The sequence below is a fragment of the Hippocampus zosterae genome, chromosome 7, assembly GCF_025434085.1.
Source record: "Hippocampus zosterae strain Florida chromosome 7, ASM2543408v3, whole genome shotgun sequence".
In the NCBI taxonomy this organism is placed as follows: domain Eukaryota; kingdom Metazoa; phylum Chordata; class Actinopteri; order Syngnathiformes; family Syngnathidae; genus Hippocampus; species Hippocampus zosterae.
In genome coordinates this window covers 14,894,383-14,911,071 of record NC_067457.1, presented here as the reverse complement: position 1 = coordinate 14,911,071, position 16,689 = coordinate 14,894,383, and the positions used below count along the sequence as shown (strand labels likewise).

Below are 16,689 nucleotides of genomic sequence, written 5' to 3'. Positions count from 1 at the left end.
TTGACCATAATCTTGTCGAACATTTGTTTTCTCTCGTCTCTCACCAACTGATTTCTTCCACTGTTGTTTCGGCCAAGTGTGCTGCATTTCTGCTCAAATCGCTCATACAGTGTGTTAAAGTCCCGTCTCATGCGTTCAACAACTCCGATGGTGTCGTGGGTTCGCGCACAACAATATCCAATGTCCATGACTTTGTTTTGCAGCACTCTAAAAAGTGCATCAGTTTCACTGAAAATGCCCTCATACGCCATCATTAAAAAGCATGTCGATGCTTCTGACAGCCATCGATCATATCCAGTGACCATCATTTGAGTATCATTGTCCCAGCGATCGGGATCATAGGTTTGCGCTACTAGTTTTTTAACACAGCTGTTTTCTCCAACACTTCCAAGACATACGCAGCTACAGCAGTGGCTCGCCTATCATCACTTACATCATCAAATCCTAAAAATGCTTCCACCACCACAGTCCACTTCACTTTTGGCAACATAGCGCAAAATAACAGATCTGTGCTTTGTTTGTGATATCCGTAGTCTCGTCCAACTCTATGGAAACAAATGGCGCAGCATTGATCTCCCTTTTTAGATCATTTATTATCACATCACCGAAAGCTTCAATTATATCGTTCTGTATTCTATTGGACAAGCCAGAAAGCACACTGGATGAGTCCAAATGTCTAGCTAACCTCTCATCTTTCTCATCAAAAGCATGTGATAGTTCTACATAATCGCCACGATTAGAAGAGCTTGCCCTCTCGTCGTGACCACGAAATGCCAACTCCCGTTTAGCGAAAAAGCAGGTTGCATGAATGAGGTCTTTCACAATCTCTCGGTTTTCCCTTACCTTGGCATTGCGGATGCTAACGTTGAACCTCCGCTGTTCGTTCAATGCCAAATCGATCCTTGCGCTTTTTATATCACAATATCCAGACAAATCGAGAACAAAAGGCAGGGAAAACAGTAAAGACGGGTTTTCGAAGGACAGCCACATCACTGTTCTTTACCACTCCGTTTGAAAAGTTGTCCGGGCTGTCCCGTAGTTTGAAGCAAACCTTTTCACTCCGGCGTTGGTCTACCTGTGTTAATCACGTCCACTTTTGACTGAAAGTCAAGTTTTGAGAAGTTTTTAAGCTTCGATATATAATCCTTTTCTTCCATTTTGGCTGTCCGACGTAGCAAATTTAAAAAAGGATCGCACTTGACTCGCCTGGCGCCTCTGCACGGAAGAAGAGCGCAAAAGTACCTGTTTGCTCACGTACGCCCTCTTAATTGCGGCAGAGAACGATCTGCCGCAACCTATGCCTTTTCACTGCGGTTTTATTTTAAAAAAAAGTTTGTCTTGATGCTTGCAGTTCTATGATAAGGATATTTTTGTTAAAAAACTTAACATCACCTTTGTTTGTAAGGGTATATATAATTTCTTTCATTTTAATATTATTTCTTTAAAGGGGGGAAGATGTGATGTTATGAGTAGAATAACATAAGAACTTCATTACCCAGCATGCCACAGTGGTTTGTCGTGAAGAGTGCAAGCTTGAAGTCAAGAGTCATCGAGTTCTATCCTACACGCCTCGTCTCCTTTATTATATTACGAGAGACAACACAGTTAATAAGCTTAAAAAATGACACATGTCAAGATGATGCACAGCAGCATAAATATGTCATCTCTTAAATTTGGAAAAGCGAACATACAGGAATAAAATGTTGTACTTTGTCAGTCGTTGAGCAGAACATTAGCTCCAATGTTGTTTGTTAAGATGTCAGTCATTTGATATTTCTCAGTCTGATCAACGTGATGGGGTCAAGGGGTTGTGGTGGTGGCGGTTAAACCAACTCATTTCGTATATTCTATTTTAAAATAAATTATACTTTTATTATTGGTTGAATCATTTTCTCTTCTTTAAATAGCCGATCGTTAAACCCAGGTCTTCGTTGTGTTACAATTCAAATGGTCTAAAGCAGTGTTTCTTTTTACAAGTACGACCTTGAAAACAGTATGGAGCTCTCCACGTACCACCGCAACGACTAACATTAAAAATTCGTAATGTTGTCGGCCTCAGTGTCCATCAAACGCAGAGCAGTGGTTTTGTTTCTGAAAATACTTATGTTATTGTCACCCATTGAAAGACTATGCACAGTCTGATTCGGAAGTATGCCTAAATCTAAGAAAATAAATAAATGTATTCAACTAACGTGTTGATTCAAATATATTGCACATGAAATTGACCTTTAAAAAAGTGCTTTAACCCTTTCATGCACCCTGTAAGCCAGGCATGTCCAAAGTCCGGCCCGCGGTCGAATTTCATCCGGCCCTCGGCCCCTGTCATAAAATCAGTGCCGTCTGGCCCGCAGGTTGGGCGCAATGGAACACGTGTTGCATTGACTGAGGTCTCGTAGACTGGTGAGTGATGTTTCATAGAGTACTGCTTCCCTCTAGTGGCTAAATGAGTAATAGCATTCACTAAATGAGTAATAGCATTTAGACACTAGAGGGCATCACTCACGAGTTATCAAGACATCACTCCGTGTTTATATTGACTGATATGTCATATTTAAAATGATCCTTGCAGTTGTGGATATGTGTATTGCTTGTTCATTTCCCTGTTGTTCGAGTCAAAGGTTTTGTGACTATTGAAAAGTCATGGTGATACATTTTATGTTTCAAATCAATCAATTTGCACTCAGGAGACTTCTGTTTAAGAAAAAGTCAAGTGAATAAGCAGTTGCATGTGATATACCTGTTTCAAATGAACCAAAAGAAATTCTTAAGATTGTTGAAATTAAAATAAAAATGGAAATGTGAAACAGACTGGCTTACTAAAATTTGCTGAACAATATTGTTGTTCAATGTAAAGAATGTCAGCCAAGGTCGGCCCCCCGACATTTTACCACATAAAATCTGGCCCCCTTGGCAAAAAGTTTGGACACCCCTGCTGCAAGCTGATAACACGGAAAGATGTCCACTGGAGTAACCGCTCTCCCTGAAAGGGTTAATAAATTGACAATGCACGTTTGACTCTATTGAAAGTTTTTTGTGTATCTAATTCATATTTTCTTTTGCGTTACCATTCGTAAGAGCTTGGGTATCACGAGTGGTTATCCTGCCACACTTGGAGAATCACTGGTGAAAAGTATCTGAACTGTTTTCATCTTGACCCAGTATGATTACATTGATTAATCCTGTAGAATTAATAATCATTATTTCACTGTAAAGGCAATAAAGTTGTATCTAATTTATCGGAAAAACACATTGTATTGCCTACATTGAATATTTTGCAAAGACAGTCGATAACACGCATCTTTTAGGTTTTTTTGTTGTTGTTTGTTTTTATATATTACAACATATAATCTGAATTAAATTATTTGAATTATTCTTTTTCAAATGAAAGAAAATAGCAAAAATGTAATGTCACTTGATTTCTTTTGTAAGTATGTTTAAACCAACACTGACGGACATACAAAACCTTGTTCGTGGCGCCACATCAGCGTCTAACATATTTATGAACAACTGGAAGAAATAAAAATGTTAAAACCTATGAGTGTGGGATTGTTAAATTCACTGAGAAGGTTTGGAAGGATGTTAAGAATGATAAACATGAAGTCAATCAGGTCAAGTGTGTCAAAGCTCCAACAGCTTACATAATCATTTAAAACGGGTGCCCATTACGTAGATCCTGATCTACCGGTAGATCTAAAACAGGTCCCAAGTAGAACCGAAGAGTGTCGAGGAGAAAAAAAACAAACAACCATTTGTGTGTCTTTGTACATGTTAGTAATATATTTTTTTGTGTTAATGTACGCTGCACCATAATCATCCTATCAGTCTCCTTTTCACAAAATAAATATTTAAAAATAAAATAAAGCAGGTAAATCTTGAATTTATGGGGGCGCGTGATGACGTCACCGGAAGTTGTTTGCGCTCATCAGTCTGCAATTGCAGCTTGTGATCAGAGCTGTTGCGCTCTCAATCTTTTATCGACATTATTCCCATTCAGAGTTTGCTTTGTGTACAATTCACCGAGGACACGGGCAAAGAAGAGGAACCTAGGAGGACCCAGGGAAGCACTTTAAAACGGTAGGTGTGAGCTACGATAGTTAACAGGCTGCATCGCAAGTGCATCACATGCCTCAGTTTCAGGCTGTTTCTCATCATGGCGTGTGTGCGTGTGTGTGTGTGTGCGTGTACGTGTACACGTGCGTGTACGTGTACGTGTGCGTGTGTCGGTAAGGGTAGATGCCGTGAGGTTAGTTGATCGAAAAGTAGATCTTCAGTCCAAAAAGTTCGGGCACCCCAGATTTAAAATATGCATTGTGCAAGATTGCTGAATGTAAAACAAAAAATATCAAATGTGAGAAATGTTCGGGTTTTTCTTTCAGCCAATCACACGCTGAATTATTTCATCACAACGGCCTCTCAAATTCCAAACCTACCAGAGTACTGGGAGCTGGCCTATGTTGATGGCGATCACATTTTGCAGTTTGACAGCAACAGCAGGAAAACGAAAGCCAAACAGGACTGGGTGAATAAAATCCCAGCAGAGGATCCACACTTCTGGCAGAGAGAGACACGCAACAGTATTGCCTATGAGCAGGTTCTCAAAGTCAGCACTGAAAGCTTGAAAAAGCGCTTCAACCAAACTGGAGGTTTGTTTCCATTAAACATTCTTCTCGTAAAACGCATTGGATGCGCTTATACTTTTTTTTAGACGAATAAACACACACATCACTGCTGGCTTCTCTCAGAAAAATCCTGTGCGTGACACTTTCAGGTGTTCACATGATCCAGAGGAAAATTAGCTGTGATGGGATGATGAAACTGGTGAAGTTGATGGCTGGGAACACTACAGTTATGACGGAGAAGACGTCATATCATTTGAGCTGAAGACAATGAGATGGATCGCAGCACATCAACAAGCTTTCATCACAAAAAACAATTAGGACCGGTTGGATTTTTTAAATGAACACTGGAAGCATTTCCTCACTGAGATTTGTCCTGCCCAGTTGAAGAAGCATGTGAGACATGGGATCCTGATGAGAACAGGTCCAATGCTCTCTCTCACATATCATTCTCTCATTTGTCCTCTCACATTCTCTCTTCCCTCCTCTCATCCATTCCCTTCATCTGTCGATCACATCCTCACATGCTCTCTCTTTTATCCCGGGGGTCAGCAACACTTGGCTCCAGATCCACATGCGACTCTTTAGCGACATCTAGTGGCTCCCTGGAGCTTTATTAAAATAAATACAATCCAGATGTCTTGAACGTCCTTTTAAGGCTGCCGTCATTTGCGATCTCCAGCAGTTTTTTCCAGTCTTTTTATTTTTTTATTTTTGCATAATCGGTCAGTGGCGCAGAAGCGTGGTTTGACGCGTGTCAAGCGTGACAGAGATGGATGTAATGGAGAATCTGGTATTTTTTTCTAAATAAAACATCTTTCATATTCCGAAATAAATAAAACGGAATTAAGGCAAGTTCTTTCTGTGCGACCCGGCACCAAATGCCCTGCGGACCGGTACCGGTTCGCCGACCAGCCTTTGGGGACCTCTGTTCTATTGCATGTCTCCAGCAAGGAGCCATTTTGGAGTTGACATATTACTGTAATGACCATACACGAGGCGCACCGGATTTTAAGGCATGCTGTGAGCTTTTAAGAAAATGGAAGACTTTTCGGCGCGCCTTATAGTGCGGAAAATACGGAAATACCTTTTCTGTAAATCTGACAGGATGCTAAGGGTGCAGTGTGCACTGAAACAAATGTATGTTCATAAACATACACACATTTTTTTTCTCCATTTCTTCCTACACCTCTCGCAATCGACTCAGGACCAATCAGTGATCATGATCGACCGGTTGGGCACCCCTATTTTAAATGGTCCTCTCACTTAATCCTGTGTCAGTGTGTTTCTTCCTTATGCGTGTAACTCAGAGAGTTCTTACCTGCTCAGTGAGGTTTTTTAAATTCATTTCTTTCATAGTTTGTCTCTTTACTCACCAGCCCTCAAATACATCTCCCGTTTGAATCTGAACCCTGCAACTGTGTCCTGTGTCCGAGCCTGGTCCCGACACCCACTCACATGATCTTTCCATCTATCATCCGCTCAAACATGTTCTCCATTGTTTGTCCTCTCCCACATTTTTATTGTTCTTTCAATTGTCCTCGGATGCTATTTCGTTCATCCTCTTACTACTTCCCTCCATCTGTCATTCACATGTATCATCTTTTCTCCTCGCATGTTCAAGCCATCGTTGATCCTCCTACACGTTCCCTATTTTAAGATAAGATATCCTTTATTTGCCCCACACTGGGGAAATTTACAGTCTACAGCAGCAAGATTTGGGGTAGAAAGAAGAAAGCAGAAAAACAAAGTGTTTGCATTCACAAAATAAATGTTACAGTTTCAATGTATACCGTTCAATTAAGTGCAATATAAATATAGATATAGATAAGGTTTTGTTGTCTCACATTTTCTCCATCTTTCAAGCCACTGTGCATTTTCTCCAATTTTTTGTCCTCACTTTCTCACCATCGTCATGCTAATGTTTTCTCATCCTATTTTGCCCTCAATTGTTCTCTCCATCTTTGCCTTGGTTTGCAGAGCTTCCTCAGTGTCTCTCCTCCAGAAGATGCCCTCCTCTCCCGTTACCTGCCACGCGACGGGTTTCTACCCCAGTGCGTCGGCCCTTTTTTGGAGGAAGGACAGCGAGGTGATCTACGAGGACGTGGAGATGGGGGAGACCCTCCCCAACCATGACGGAACCTTCCAGACCACAGCCCACCTGAAAGTGGAAGTGACGGCCGGCGTGGAGGGTAAGTATGAATGTGTGTTCCAGCTTGCCGGCATCGAGGAAGACATCGTCACCAAGCTGGACAGAAGAATCATCCTGAGCAACGCGCGTATCCAAGGTGATGACACGCATTTACTTGATTTGTGACAAGCCATTGATGTGTTTCTCTTCATCACACGCTCTTTGTTGCCATGTGAAGAAGAAGAAGTCAGGAAGATGACGGCCATCGTTGTCACGTTGGTGATCCTCGCTCTGGTGGTGGCGGTGGTTGTTGCCGGGTTCCATCCCCAGATAGGTGAGCGACACGAATGCTTCGTCGGTCAGGAGGAGCCAAAGGGAAGATTTGCCTTGCGCCTTTTTGACAAAAAGTGAATGTGATATTGTTTGTCTTTCCTTTCAGCCATACACCCTCGATCGTATCAGTAAAACATTTTCTACGAAGGTCTGAATTAGAGCTCTGTTCCCAAAGTGTGAATGGGGATAATCCAAAACGACAACAAATTGTTGTCATGTATCATTTAAAGAAGAAAAACAGCACTCAACAGTCCCGTAATTTTAAAAACACACAGTAATGACATAAAGCAAGAATTTTTTTTATCAACAGTGGTTAGCACGTCGGCTTCACAGTGCAGAAGTACCGGGTTCGATTCCAGCTCCGGGCTCCCTGTGTGGAGTTTGCATGTTCTCCCCGGGCCTGCGTGGGTTTTCTCCGGGTGCTCCGGTTTCCTCCCACATTCCAAAAATATGCATGGCAGGCTGATTGAACACTCTAAATTGTCCCTAGGTGTGAGTGTGAGTGCGAATGGTTGTTCGTCTCTGTGTGCCCTGCGATTGGCTGGCAACTGATCCAGGGTGTCCCCCGCCTACTGCCCGAAGACGGCTGGGATAGGCTCCTGCACCCCCCGCGACCCTAGTGAGGATTAAGCGGTTCAGAAAATGGATGGATGGATGGATGGATGGACACTCCTATTATTGCCTGCCGTTTGCGCCGCTTGATTCACAGGGCGCGTAAACGTAGGGACATAAATAAATGGACGTACTCAATGAACGCTTTCATGCAAATGTGTTGGACGTGAAAGTTAAAACAACAAATGTACTTCAATAGTTGAAAACGTACCGTGCATTTGAATCGAATGGAAGTTTTACATATGTAATTACATGTATCTATTAAATAAATACATGACCCTTCGAGTCAAACGCTGCCAGGATATCAGAAATGTGGTCATCCAAATCTTTTATCACACTGAGTGAGAATAAATATGAAAGACTATAAAATATTGGATTGATGTAGAATTGATTCCTAATCAATGTGTTATAACGTTATTCTTCAATTTTTAAAAAACGCTTATCATAACAACACAACACTAATTGTTAAAATAAGCGTTTTTTTCACATTTTAGGCTAGTGGATTTTTTTCAGCGATAGGAATGTGCCTTGGCTGGAAAAAGACACTGCTGTAGATTATGGCATGTCAACGAAGAGAAAGTGAAACGCTTTTTTATGTACCGTATCTTGTGCTGACCCAGCCCGCATGTCAAATTTGAAAAGTCAATGTGGCCCCCGAGCCAAAAAGTTTTCCTACCCCTGATCTATTTGATTTCGAACGTCGTGTTTCTTTTCATCACGTCACACTTTGAGAATCACCGTTGAAAAGTATGTGAACTCTTTTATTCTCGATCCGATATGATTGCATTGATTAAAAATCATCGTTGTCGGAAAACGCACTGTGTAGCCGATATTGAATTTCATGCGTGGGTAGTCGATAACTTTCTAGTTTCTAGTTTTTTCTCGATGGCGGGGTATCATGTCTGACTTTTATCCAATTATTTCAATTGTTATTTTTCAAATGAATGACAATCGTGCAATGTAAGGTCATTTGATTTCTTTTGTAAGTGTGTTTCAACCAACGGTGAGGAGCATTCAACATCTTTGAAGAAATCAAAAAGAGAAAACGATGAGTGTGGGGTTGTCAAATCACAGAGAAGCTTTGTGAGTCAGAATGCGCTCCGATCAAACGTGTGGTCAATCATGTCCAGAGTGTCGAGGCCCAGAGAGCGGATGGAGTCATGTCAACCATGCATTGCGTGAGGCTGCCGAATGGAAAGCAAAAGAATAAAATTTTCTTGTCCTTTCTTTCAGCGCTACATACGCTGCGTTATTTCATCACAGTGTCCTCTCAAATCGCAAATCTGCCAGAGTACTGGGAGGTCGCATATGTGGACGGCGTTCAGATTTTGCAGTTTGACAGCAAGAGCCGGAAAACGAAAGCCAAGCTGGACTGGGTGAACAAAATCGCAGCAGAGGATCCAGACTTGTTGGAGCGAGAGCTGTACAACAGTATCAACAATGAGGAGGTGTTCAAAGTCCATCCATCCATCCATCCATCATCTACCGCTTATCCGGGGCCGGGTCGCGGGGGCAACCGCTTTAGCAGGGAAGCCCAGACTTCCCTCTCCCTAGCTACTTCTTCCAGCTCTCCCCGGGGGATCCCGAGTCGTTCCCAGGCAAGCTGGGTGACATAGTCTCTCCAGCGTGTCCTGGGTCTTCCTCGGGGTCTCCTCCCGGTGGGACATGACCGGAACACCTCACCGGGGAGGCGCTCAGGAGGCATCCGAATCAGATGCCCAAGCCACCTCATCTGGCTCCTCTCGATGTGGAGGAGAAGCGGCTCGACTCTGAGCCCCTCCCGGATGACTGAGCTTCTCACCTTATCTCTAAGGGAGAGCCCGGACACCCTGCGGAGAAAACTCATTTCAGCCGCTTGTATCCTGGATCTCGTTCTTTCGGTCACGACCCATAGCTCGTGACCATAGGTGAGGGTTGGGACGTAGATCGACCGGTAAATTGAGAGCTTCGCCCTTTGGCTCAGCTCCTTCTTCACCACGACAGACCGATACAACGTCCGCATCACAGCAGACGCTGCACCGATCCGCCTGTCGATCTCCCGCTCCCTCCTACCCCCACTCGTGAACAAGACCCCAAGATACTTGAACTCCTCCACTTGGGGTAAGATCTCCTCCCCGACCCGGAGGGGGCACTCCACCCTTTTCCGACTGAGGACCATGGTTTGGAGGTGCTGATTTTCATCCCAACCGCTTCACACTCGGCTGCGAAACGCTCCAGTGAGAGTTGGAGAGCCCCGTTTGAAGGAGCCAACAGCACCACATCATCTGCAAAAAGCAGGGATGTAATACTGAGGCCCCCAAAACGGACCCCCTCAACGCTTCGGCTGCGCCTAGAAATTCTGTCCATAAAGGTTATGAACAGAATCGGCGACAAAGGGCCTTGGCGGAGTCCTACCCCCACTGGAAACGATTCCGACTTACTGCCGGCAATGCGAACCAAACTCTGACATCGGTGGGATAGTGACCGAACAGCCCGTATCAGGGGGTTCGGTACCCCATACCCACGAAGCACCCCCCACAGAACTCCCCGAGGGACACGGTCAAACGCCTTCTCCAAGTCCACAAAACACATGTAGACTGGTTGGGCGAATTCCCACATACCCTCAAGGACCCTGCTAAGGGTGTAGAGCTGGTCCACTGTTCCACGGCCGGGACGAAAACCACACTGCTCCTCCTCAATCTGAGGCTCGACTTCCTGACGGACCCTCCTCTCCAGCACCCCTGAATAGACCTTACCAGGGAGGCTGAGGAGTGTGATCCCTCTGTAGTTGGAACACACCCTCCGGTCCCCCTTTTTAAAAAGAGGGACTACCACCCCGGTCTGCCAATCCAGAGGCACTCTCCCTGTTGACCACGCGATGTTGCAGAGGCGTGTCAACCAGGACAGCCCCACAACATCCAGAGCCTTGAGGAACTCCGGGCGGATCTCATCCACCCCTGGGGCCTTGCCACCGTGGAGCTTTTTAACAACATCGGTGACTTCAACCACAGAGATAGGAGAGCCCACCTCAGAGTCCCCAGGCTCTGCTTCCTCCAAGGAAGGCGTGTTGGTGGAGTTGAGGAGGTCTTCGAAGTACCCTGCCCACCGGTTCACAACGTCCCGAGTCGAAGTCAGCAGCGCCCCATCCCCACTGTACACAGTGTTAGTGGTGCACTGCTTCCCCCTCCTGAGACGTCGGATGGTGGACCAGAATTTCCTCGAAGCCGTCCGGAAGTCGGCTTCCATGGCCTCACCGAACTCTTCCCACGCTCGGGTTTTTGCCTCGGCGACCACCGAAGCCGCGGTCCGCTTGGCCAGTCGATACCCGTCAGCTGCCTCTGGGGTCCCACAGGCCATAAAGGCTCGATAGGACTCCTTCTTCAGCTTGACGGCATCCCTTACTGCTGGTGTCCACCAGCGAGTACGGGGATTGCCGCCACGACAGGCACCAACCACCTTACGGCCACAACTCAGATTGGCCGCTTCAACAATAGAGGCACGGAACATGGTCCACTCGGGCTCAATGTCCCCCGCCTCCCCCGGAACATGGGAAAAGCTCTGTCGGAGGTGGGAGTTGAAACTCCTTCTGACAGGGGATTCCGCCAGACGCTCCCAACAAACCCTCACTATACGTTTCGGTCTGCCAGGACGGACCGGTATCTTCCCCCACCATCGGAGCCTACTCACCACCAGGTGGTGATCAGTTGACAGCTCCGCCCCTCTCTTCACACGAGTGTCCAGAACATGCGGCCGCAAATCCGATGATACAACTACAAAGTCGATCATCGAACTGCGGCCTAGGGTGTCCTGGTGCCAAGTGCACATATGGACACCCTTATGTTTGAACAAGGTGTTCGTTATGGACAATCCGTGACGAGCACAGAAGTCCAATAACAAAACACCACTCGGGTTTTGATCGGGGGGGCCGTTCCTCCCAATCACGCCCCTCCAGGTATCACTGTCATTGCCCACGTGAGCATTGAAGTCCCCCAGCAGAACAATGGAGTCCCCAGCAGGAGTACTCTCCAGCACACCCTCCAAGGACTCCAAAAAGGGTGGGTATGCTGAGCTGCTGTTTGGTGCATATGCACAAACAACAGTCAGGACCCGTCCACCCACCCGAAGGCGGAGGGAGGCAACCCTCTCGTCTACCGGTGTGAACCCCAATGTACAGGCACTGAGCCTGGGGGCAATGAGTATGCCCACACCTGCTCTGCGCCTCTCACCGTGAGCAACTCCAGAGTGGAAGAGAGTCCAACCCCTCTCGAGAGAACTGGTACCAGAACCCAGGCTGTGTGTTGAGGCAAGTCCGACTATATCCAGTCGGAAATTCTCTGCCTCACATACCAGCTCGGGCTCCTTCAGAGAGGTGACATTCCATGCCAGAGAGGTGACATTCCATGTCCCAAGAGCTAGCTTCTGCAGCCGAGGATCGGACCGCCAGGGTCCCCGCCTTTGGCTGCCGCCCAGCTCACATTGCACCCGACCCCTTTGGCCCCTCTCATGGAGGTGAGCCCATGGGAAGGGGGACCGACGTTGCCTCTTCGGGCTGTGCCCGGCCGGGCCCCATGGGTGTAAGCCCGGCCACCAGGCGCCTGCCAACGAGCCCCACCTCCAGGCCTGGCTCCAGAGGGGGGCCCCGGTGACCCGCATCCGGGCAAGGGAAACTGAGATCCATTAATTTTACTCATCATAAGGGGTCTTTTGAGCCGTGCTTTGTCTGGCCCCTCACCTAGAACCTGTTTGCCATGGGTGACCCTGCCAGGGGCATAAAGCCCCAGACAACTTAGCTTCTAGGATCATTGGGACACACAATGAGTCAATGAGTGTTCAAAGTCAACCTTGAAATCCTGAACGAGCGCTTCAACAAAACTGGAGGTTCGTTTTCCGCTCGTACAACGTAGTGGATGTGCCCCGACTCATAAACATGAACGTCGCTGCTGGCTTCTCTCTGTTCATCGTGTGCGTGACACTTTCAGGCGTTCACATGATGCAGTAGATGAACGGCTGTGAATGGGATGACGAGACTGGTGAGGTGGATGTTTGGAATCAGCACAGGTATGACGGAGAAGACTTCATCTCATTTGAGTGGAAAACGATGAGCTGGATCGCAGCCAATCCACAAGCGTTCATCACAAAGAACAAGTGGGAACAATTGGACGGCCTCAAAGAATACTGGAAGAGATACGTCACAGAGATTTGTCTTGCTGACTTGAAGACGTACGTGAGCAATGGGCGGGACTTCCTGATGAGAACAGGTGCGGTGGCCGCTCACACTCTCTCGTCCTCTCAACTGTCCTCCTCACCCTTTCTCCGTCCTTCAAGCCGTCGCGCATTTTGCCCGACTTTTGTCCCCTCCCAATTTCCCTCCATCTTGATCCTGACGCGTTCGGCCGTCTTTTGCCTTGCACATTCCCTGAGCGTCATCCTCTTGCGCATGCTCTCCCTACTTCCTCCTCTCACACGATTTCTCCTCCCACATTTCTCCTTGCAAAGTTCTTCTCGCACTTTCTCTCCATCTTTGCTCGTCCCACGTGTTCTCGCGTCGTCTTTGGCCCCCCTAAGTCGTTCTCTCCCTCCTCGCCGCAGAGCTTCCGATGGTGTCTCTCCTCCAGAAGACGCCTTCCTCTCCGGTCACCTGCTTCGCGACGGGTTACTACCCCCTCACATCGGATCTTTTCTGGAGGAAGGACGGCGAGCAGCTGTACGAGGACATGGAGATGGGCCAGACTCTCCGCAACCACGACGGAACCTTCCAGACCGCGGCCCACCTGAAAGTGGAGGCGGCGCCCGACGCGGAGGCCAAGTACGAATGTGTGACGCTGGCCGGCGTCGAGGAAGCCATCGTCGTTAAGTTGGACGGCAAAAACATCCTGAGCAACGCGCGTGACGCAGGTGAGCCACTTGAATCGTTGCGTCACCTCGGACTGACTCTCGCGAACGGTGTCGTGACGAGCCCTTCGCGTGCTTCTCTTCATGGCCCACATCTTTGTTGCCACGTGAAAAGAAGAACAAGTCAAGATGGTGGTGGCCATCGCTGTCACGTTGGGGGTCCTGGCTCAGCTGGCGGCGGGGGTGGCGGCGGTCCTTGCCAAGCGTCGCCGGAACAGACAAGGTGAGGGACGCCAAGATCTGGTCTGTCGGGAAGATCCAAAGAGAACTTGCGCCACTTGTGGCAAAAAGTCCGTCATCCTAAAACTTTCTTTCTCTTTCCTTCCAGCCAAATACTCTGCAGCGCCTAAGTAAAACATTTTCTGTTTCCTTTGAGCCACAATAAACGGGGCAGTTCCACGAACGTCCGATTTAGGCCTTTGCCACCAAAGCGTGAATCGGGAGTCGCTTGAAACGGCAGGAAGAGTCGGCTCCGTAACGATGCACACGTGAATGTTGATTTTAGAAACGCCGTGAGAAGCTCTCGCTGTGCACCAAAAAAAAAACAACAACAACAACAACAACATAGGAGCCTTTCATGTGAGTTGAATTTGTTGAGTGGCCGCGCTCGTAACCGAAACCACTCGTGTCACAAATCCTCTTGTCCAATGAAATAAACGGAAATGCCAATCAGCCTTTCCGGCTGTCCCCAAAAAGACAACAACAATGGTTGTCAGGTGTCATTTCAAACAGCCCTCCCTAAAATCATATTTTTCAAAAAAAAATTGTTTTGTTTTTGATTTTTGTTTGGTCTCACTGCTGATTAACGGCCACTGAGCTTCGGCCATCTTGGACAGTTTAAGTCAGACGCAAATCAAAATGTCTCAACACAGAGGATAAAGAATACGCAAAATGACACCGTGTACTGTTCGGTGCAGACACGGCAACAGTTGTAGAATAAAAAGACGCAAGTAGAAGATCGGACAGCGCTGCAAAAGTCATTCGACAGTGAACGTCTCAGCGGAGCAAATCCTTTGGCGCGAGCGTGACTCGTTTCGCTTCACATCTCACTCTGCGGTTGCACTTCCTCAGCCGTTTCCACCGATTCCGAGCCCCTTGCCGAGTGAGACGCGGCGGCTTTGGAATGTGGAAATGCTCTCGGCCATATTGATGTGGATTCTCGTTCACGCTTTGCTTCGGCTCTTCTCCCTTCAGACACCAAGAACACTTGGGGGGAGCAATCAATTGACGAATTCAAGAACTGAATGTCGTCAAAGTCACGATTGAATGGGATTTTATGGTCCTCCAAAAATGTGCTCGATGGTTTCGATGGCATCTCTGCATTCTTGTTTGATTGGATTTGCGGTTTGAAATGTCAACTTTATCGTCATAAGTTATGAATTAAGTGATTCTTTGGCACACCCCGACAGGGAGCCCACGGAGCCAAGGTCGAGAGCACGACAACGATTCTTCCATCACCGCTTTCGCTTGAGCAAACAACTCTGCCAAAGCGCGAATTGATCATAGTCACGTGAACCATTGCGCTCCTCGTCCGAACATTTTGGATCGATCGCTCGACTCGTGCCACAGATGGAAATGGCCACCGGGGTGCACTACTTGGCCGCGGCCAGCAGAGGCGCTGCAGGTTTGCCGTCTCGAGAGGTTGAGCGAGATCCCTGCCGGAAAGTGTCATGCTCTGTCTGGTTTTGATTGTGTTTGAGCGAAGGGCGTCGCCCTCCGGCAGGCGCGCCCGCTCCGCCGTTTCCCCATCGGGTCTCGCCAAGCTTTGTCGCGTGGCCAAGTCTCTGTTGGATGATTGACTTTGCTCGCTGTTGTATCCTCGACCTTTCTTTCTCGTTTTGCCGTTGAACTTTGGAAGTATATTCATGATCGCTTTTTTATTGATCCTGATCTTTGGTTTGGCGTAATTGGACTTCTTCTCGCTGTTCCCTTGAACTTTGCCTTTTGTTTGATGAAATGTTTTTTTGTTTGTTTGCTTTTCCTGGCTCCTTGTGGCCAGCGATTTCAGCCTGTACTTTTCTGCAATAAATATTTTTGTTTTTGCACTTTGTCTGAGCCTGCATTTCTGGAATCCCAAACATGATACAGTTTGGTTCTGAAGAACCTGGCAGAAAGCCTTGGTCAACCTGTTCTTCGTGACACGTTTTTGACTTGCGCAAATAGCAATCAACTTTCTTCTACTCGAGAGCGACTCCATCCGTCGAAACGTCGATTTGTGACTTATTCTTCCACGCTTGCACGTGGTCAAAGCAGGCCGAGAATGCCATGAGTCTTCTGAATTTTGGCCTGTTTTACGACCGCTTCTCACTCATGCCCCCTCCCTCTCTCGCCTGGAAGTCAATTTTAAGACCCAGACCAACTCGCAACCTGCAGGCCACACGCAGACAAACGGCAGAGCGGTCACCAGTCAATCGCAGGACGCGTACGAACGATCGCCTGCTTGATGGCCGATCACAAAGTCGTTCTGAAAAGGTTCCATTGAGCATTGCTCATTTTTTTTGTTTCTTACTTATGTGCGTGCCGACTTCCAGTCCCGGACTTTAGTCGGTCCTTCTGCTTTTCAGATTTATGATGAATGTTTTGTGTTTTCTTGTACCTAATTATCTCTACTTCTCCTTACTCCAAGCAAGGTGTGCTCAGTGCTTGGGCCATTTATGATCGGTTTCCCGATGACTTGTTGCGCAATGACCCAACAATCCAACCGCCAGCGATACTTTCACTTTCACGTTTGAACGCGCCGAACTATCTGACACAATATGTTTCCCTTTTTTGGGCAATGTCAGTGCCCTTTTTTGAGGGCGGGCAATAACATCGCAGGACCTGTTTTCCATCTGGACATCTACAGATATATGAAATATGAAAAAGAAAAAGGATGCTCCTTGAGCAGACACCGCTAGACTACAATCAATCCAGAGAGATCAAAAACAGCCCTTGACAAGAGAAGGACACACACACAGCCCGACTTTCCGCGGTCGACCCGTGACCGGGCAGGCACGCGTGCCAGGATGACCAACGGCCATAACGCCCCAAAGAAGAAAGACACGGAGAAATAAAGTCGACACAAGAGTTTGGCTGAGTTGTGAAATGCTAATCACTTCCTACCATCGCGGGTGACCTGATGCGGAG

General features: G+C 47.2%; 1 protein-coding gene and 1 long non-coding RNA gene across 2 annotated transcripts; both read left to right on the top strand.

The window, feature by feature from the left end:
* The first annotated feature begins 3,659 nt into the window (after positions 1-3,659).
* LOC127604314 (uncharacterized) lies at positions 3,660-4,941 on the top strand. Its single transcript, XR_007963243.1, has 3 exons — positions 3,660-4,074; positions 4,377-4,643; positions 4,769-4,941. It is a non-coding gene; the product is annotated as an uncharacterized LOC127604314 (long non-coding RNA).
* A 1,575-nt stretch (positions 4,942-6,516) lies between these two features.
* LOC127604982 (major histocompatibility complex class I-related gene protein-like) lies at positions 6,517-13,917 on the top strand. Its single transcript, XM_052072439.1, is given in 7 exon segments — positions 6,517-6,904; positions 6,986-7,081; positions 8,926-9,142; positions 12,491-12,549; positions 12,651-12,929; positions 13,261-13,566; positions 13,679-13,917. Coding segments are annotated over 7 exon segments (1,569 nt in total). The 5' UTR covers positions 6,517-6,531.
* Positions 13,918-16,689: the final 2,772 nt, after the last annotated feature.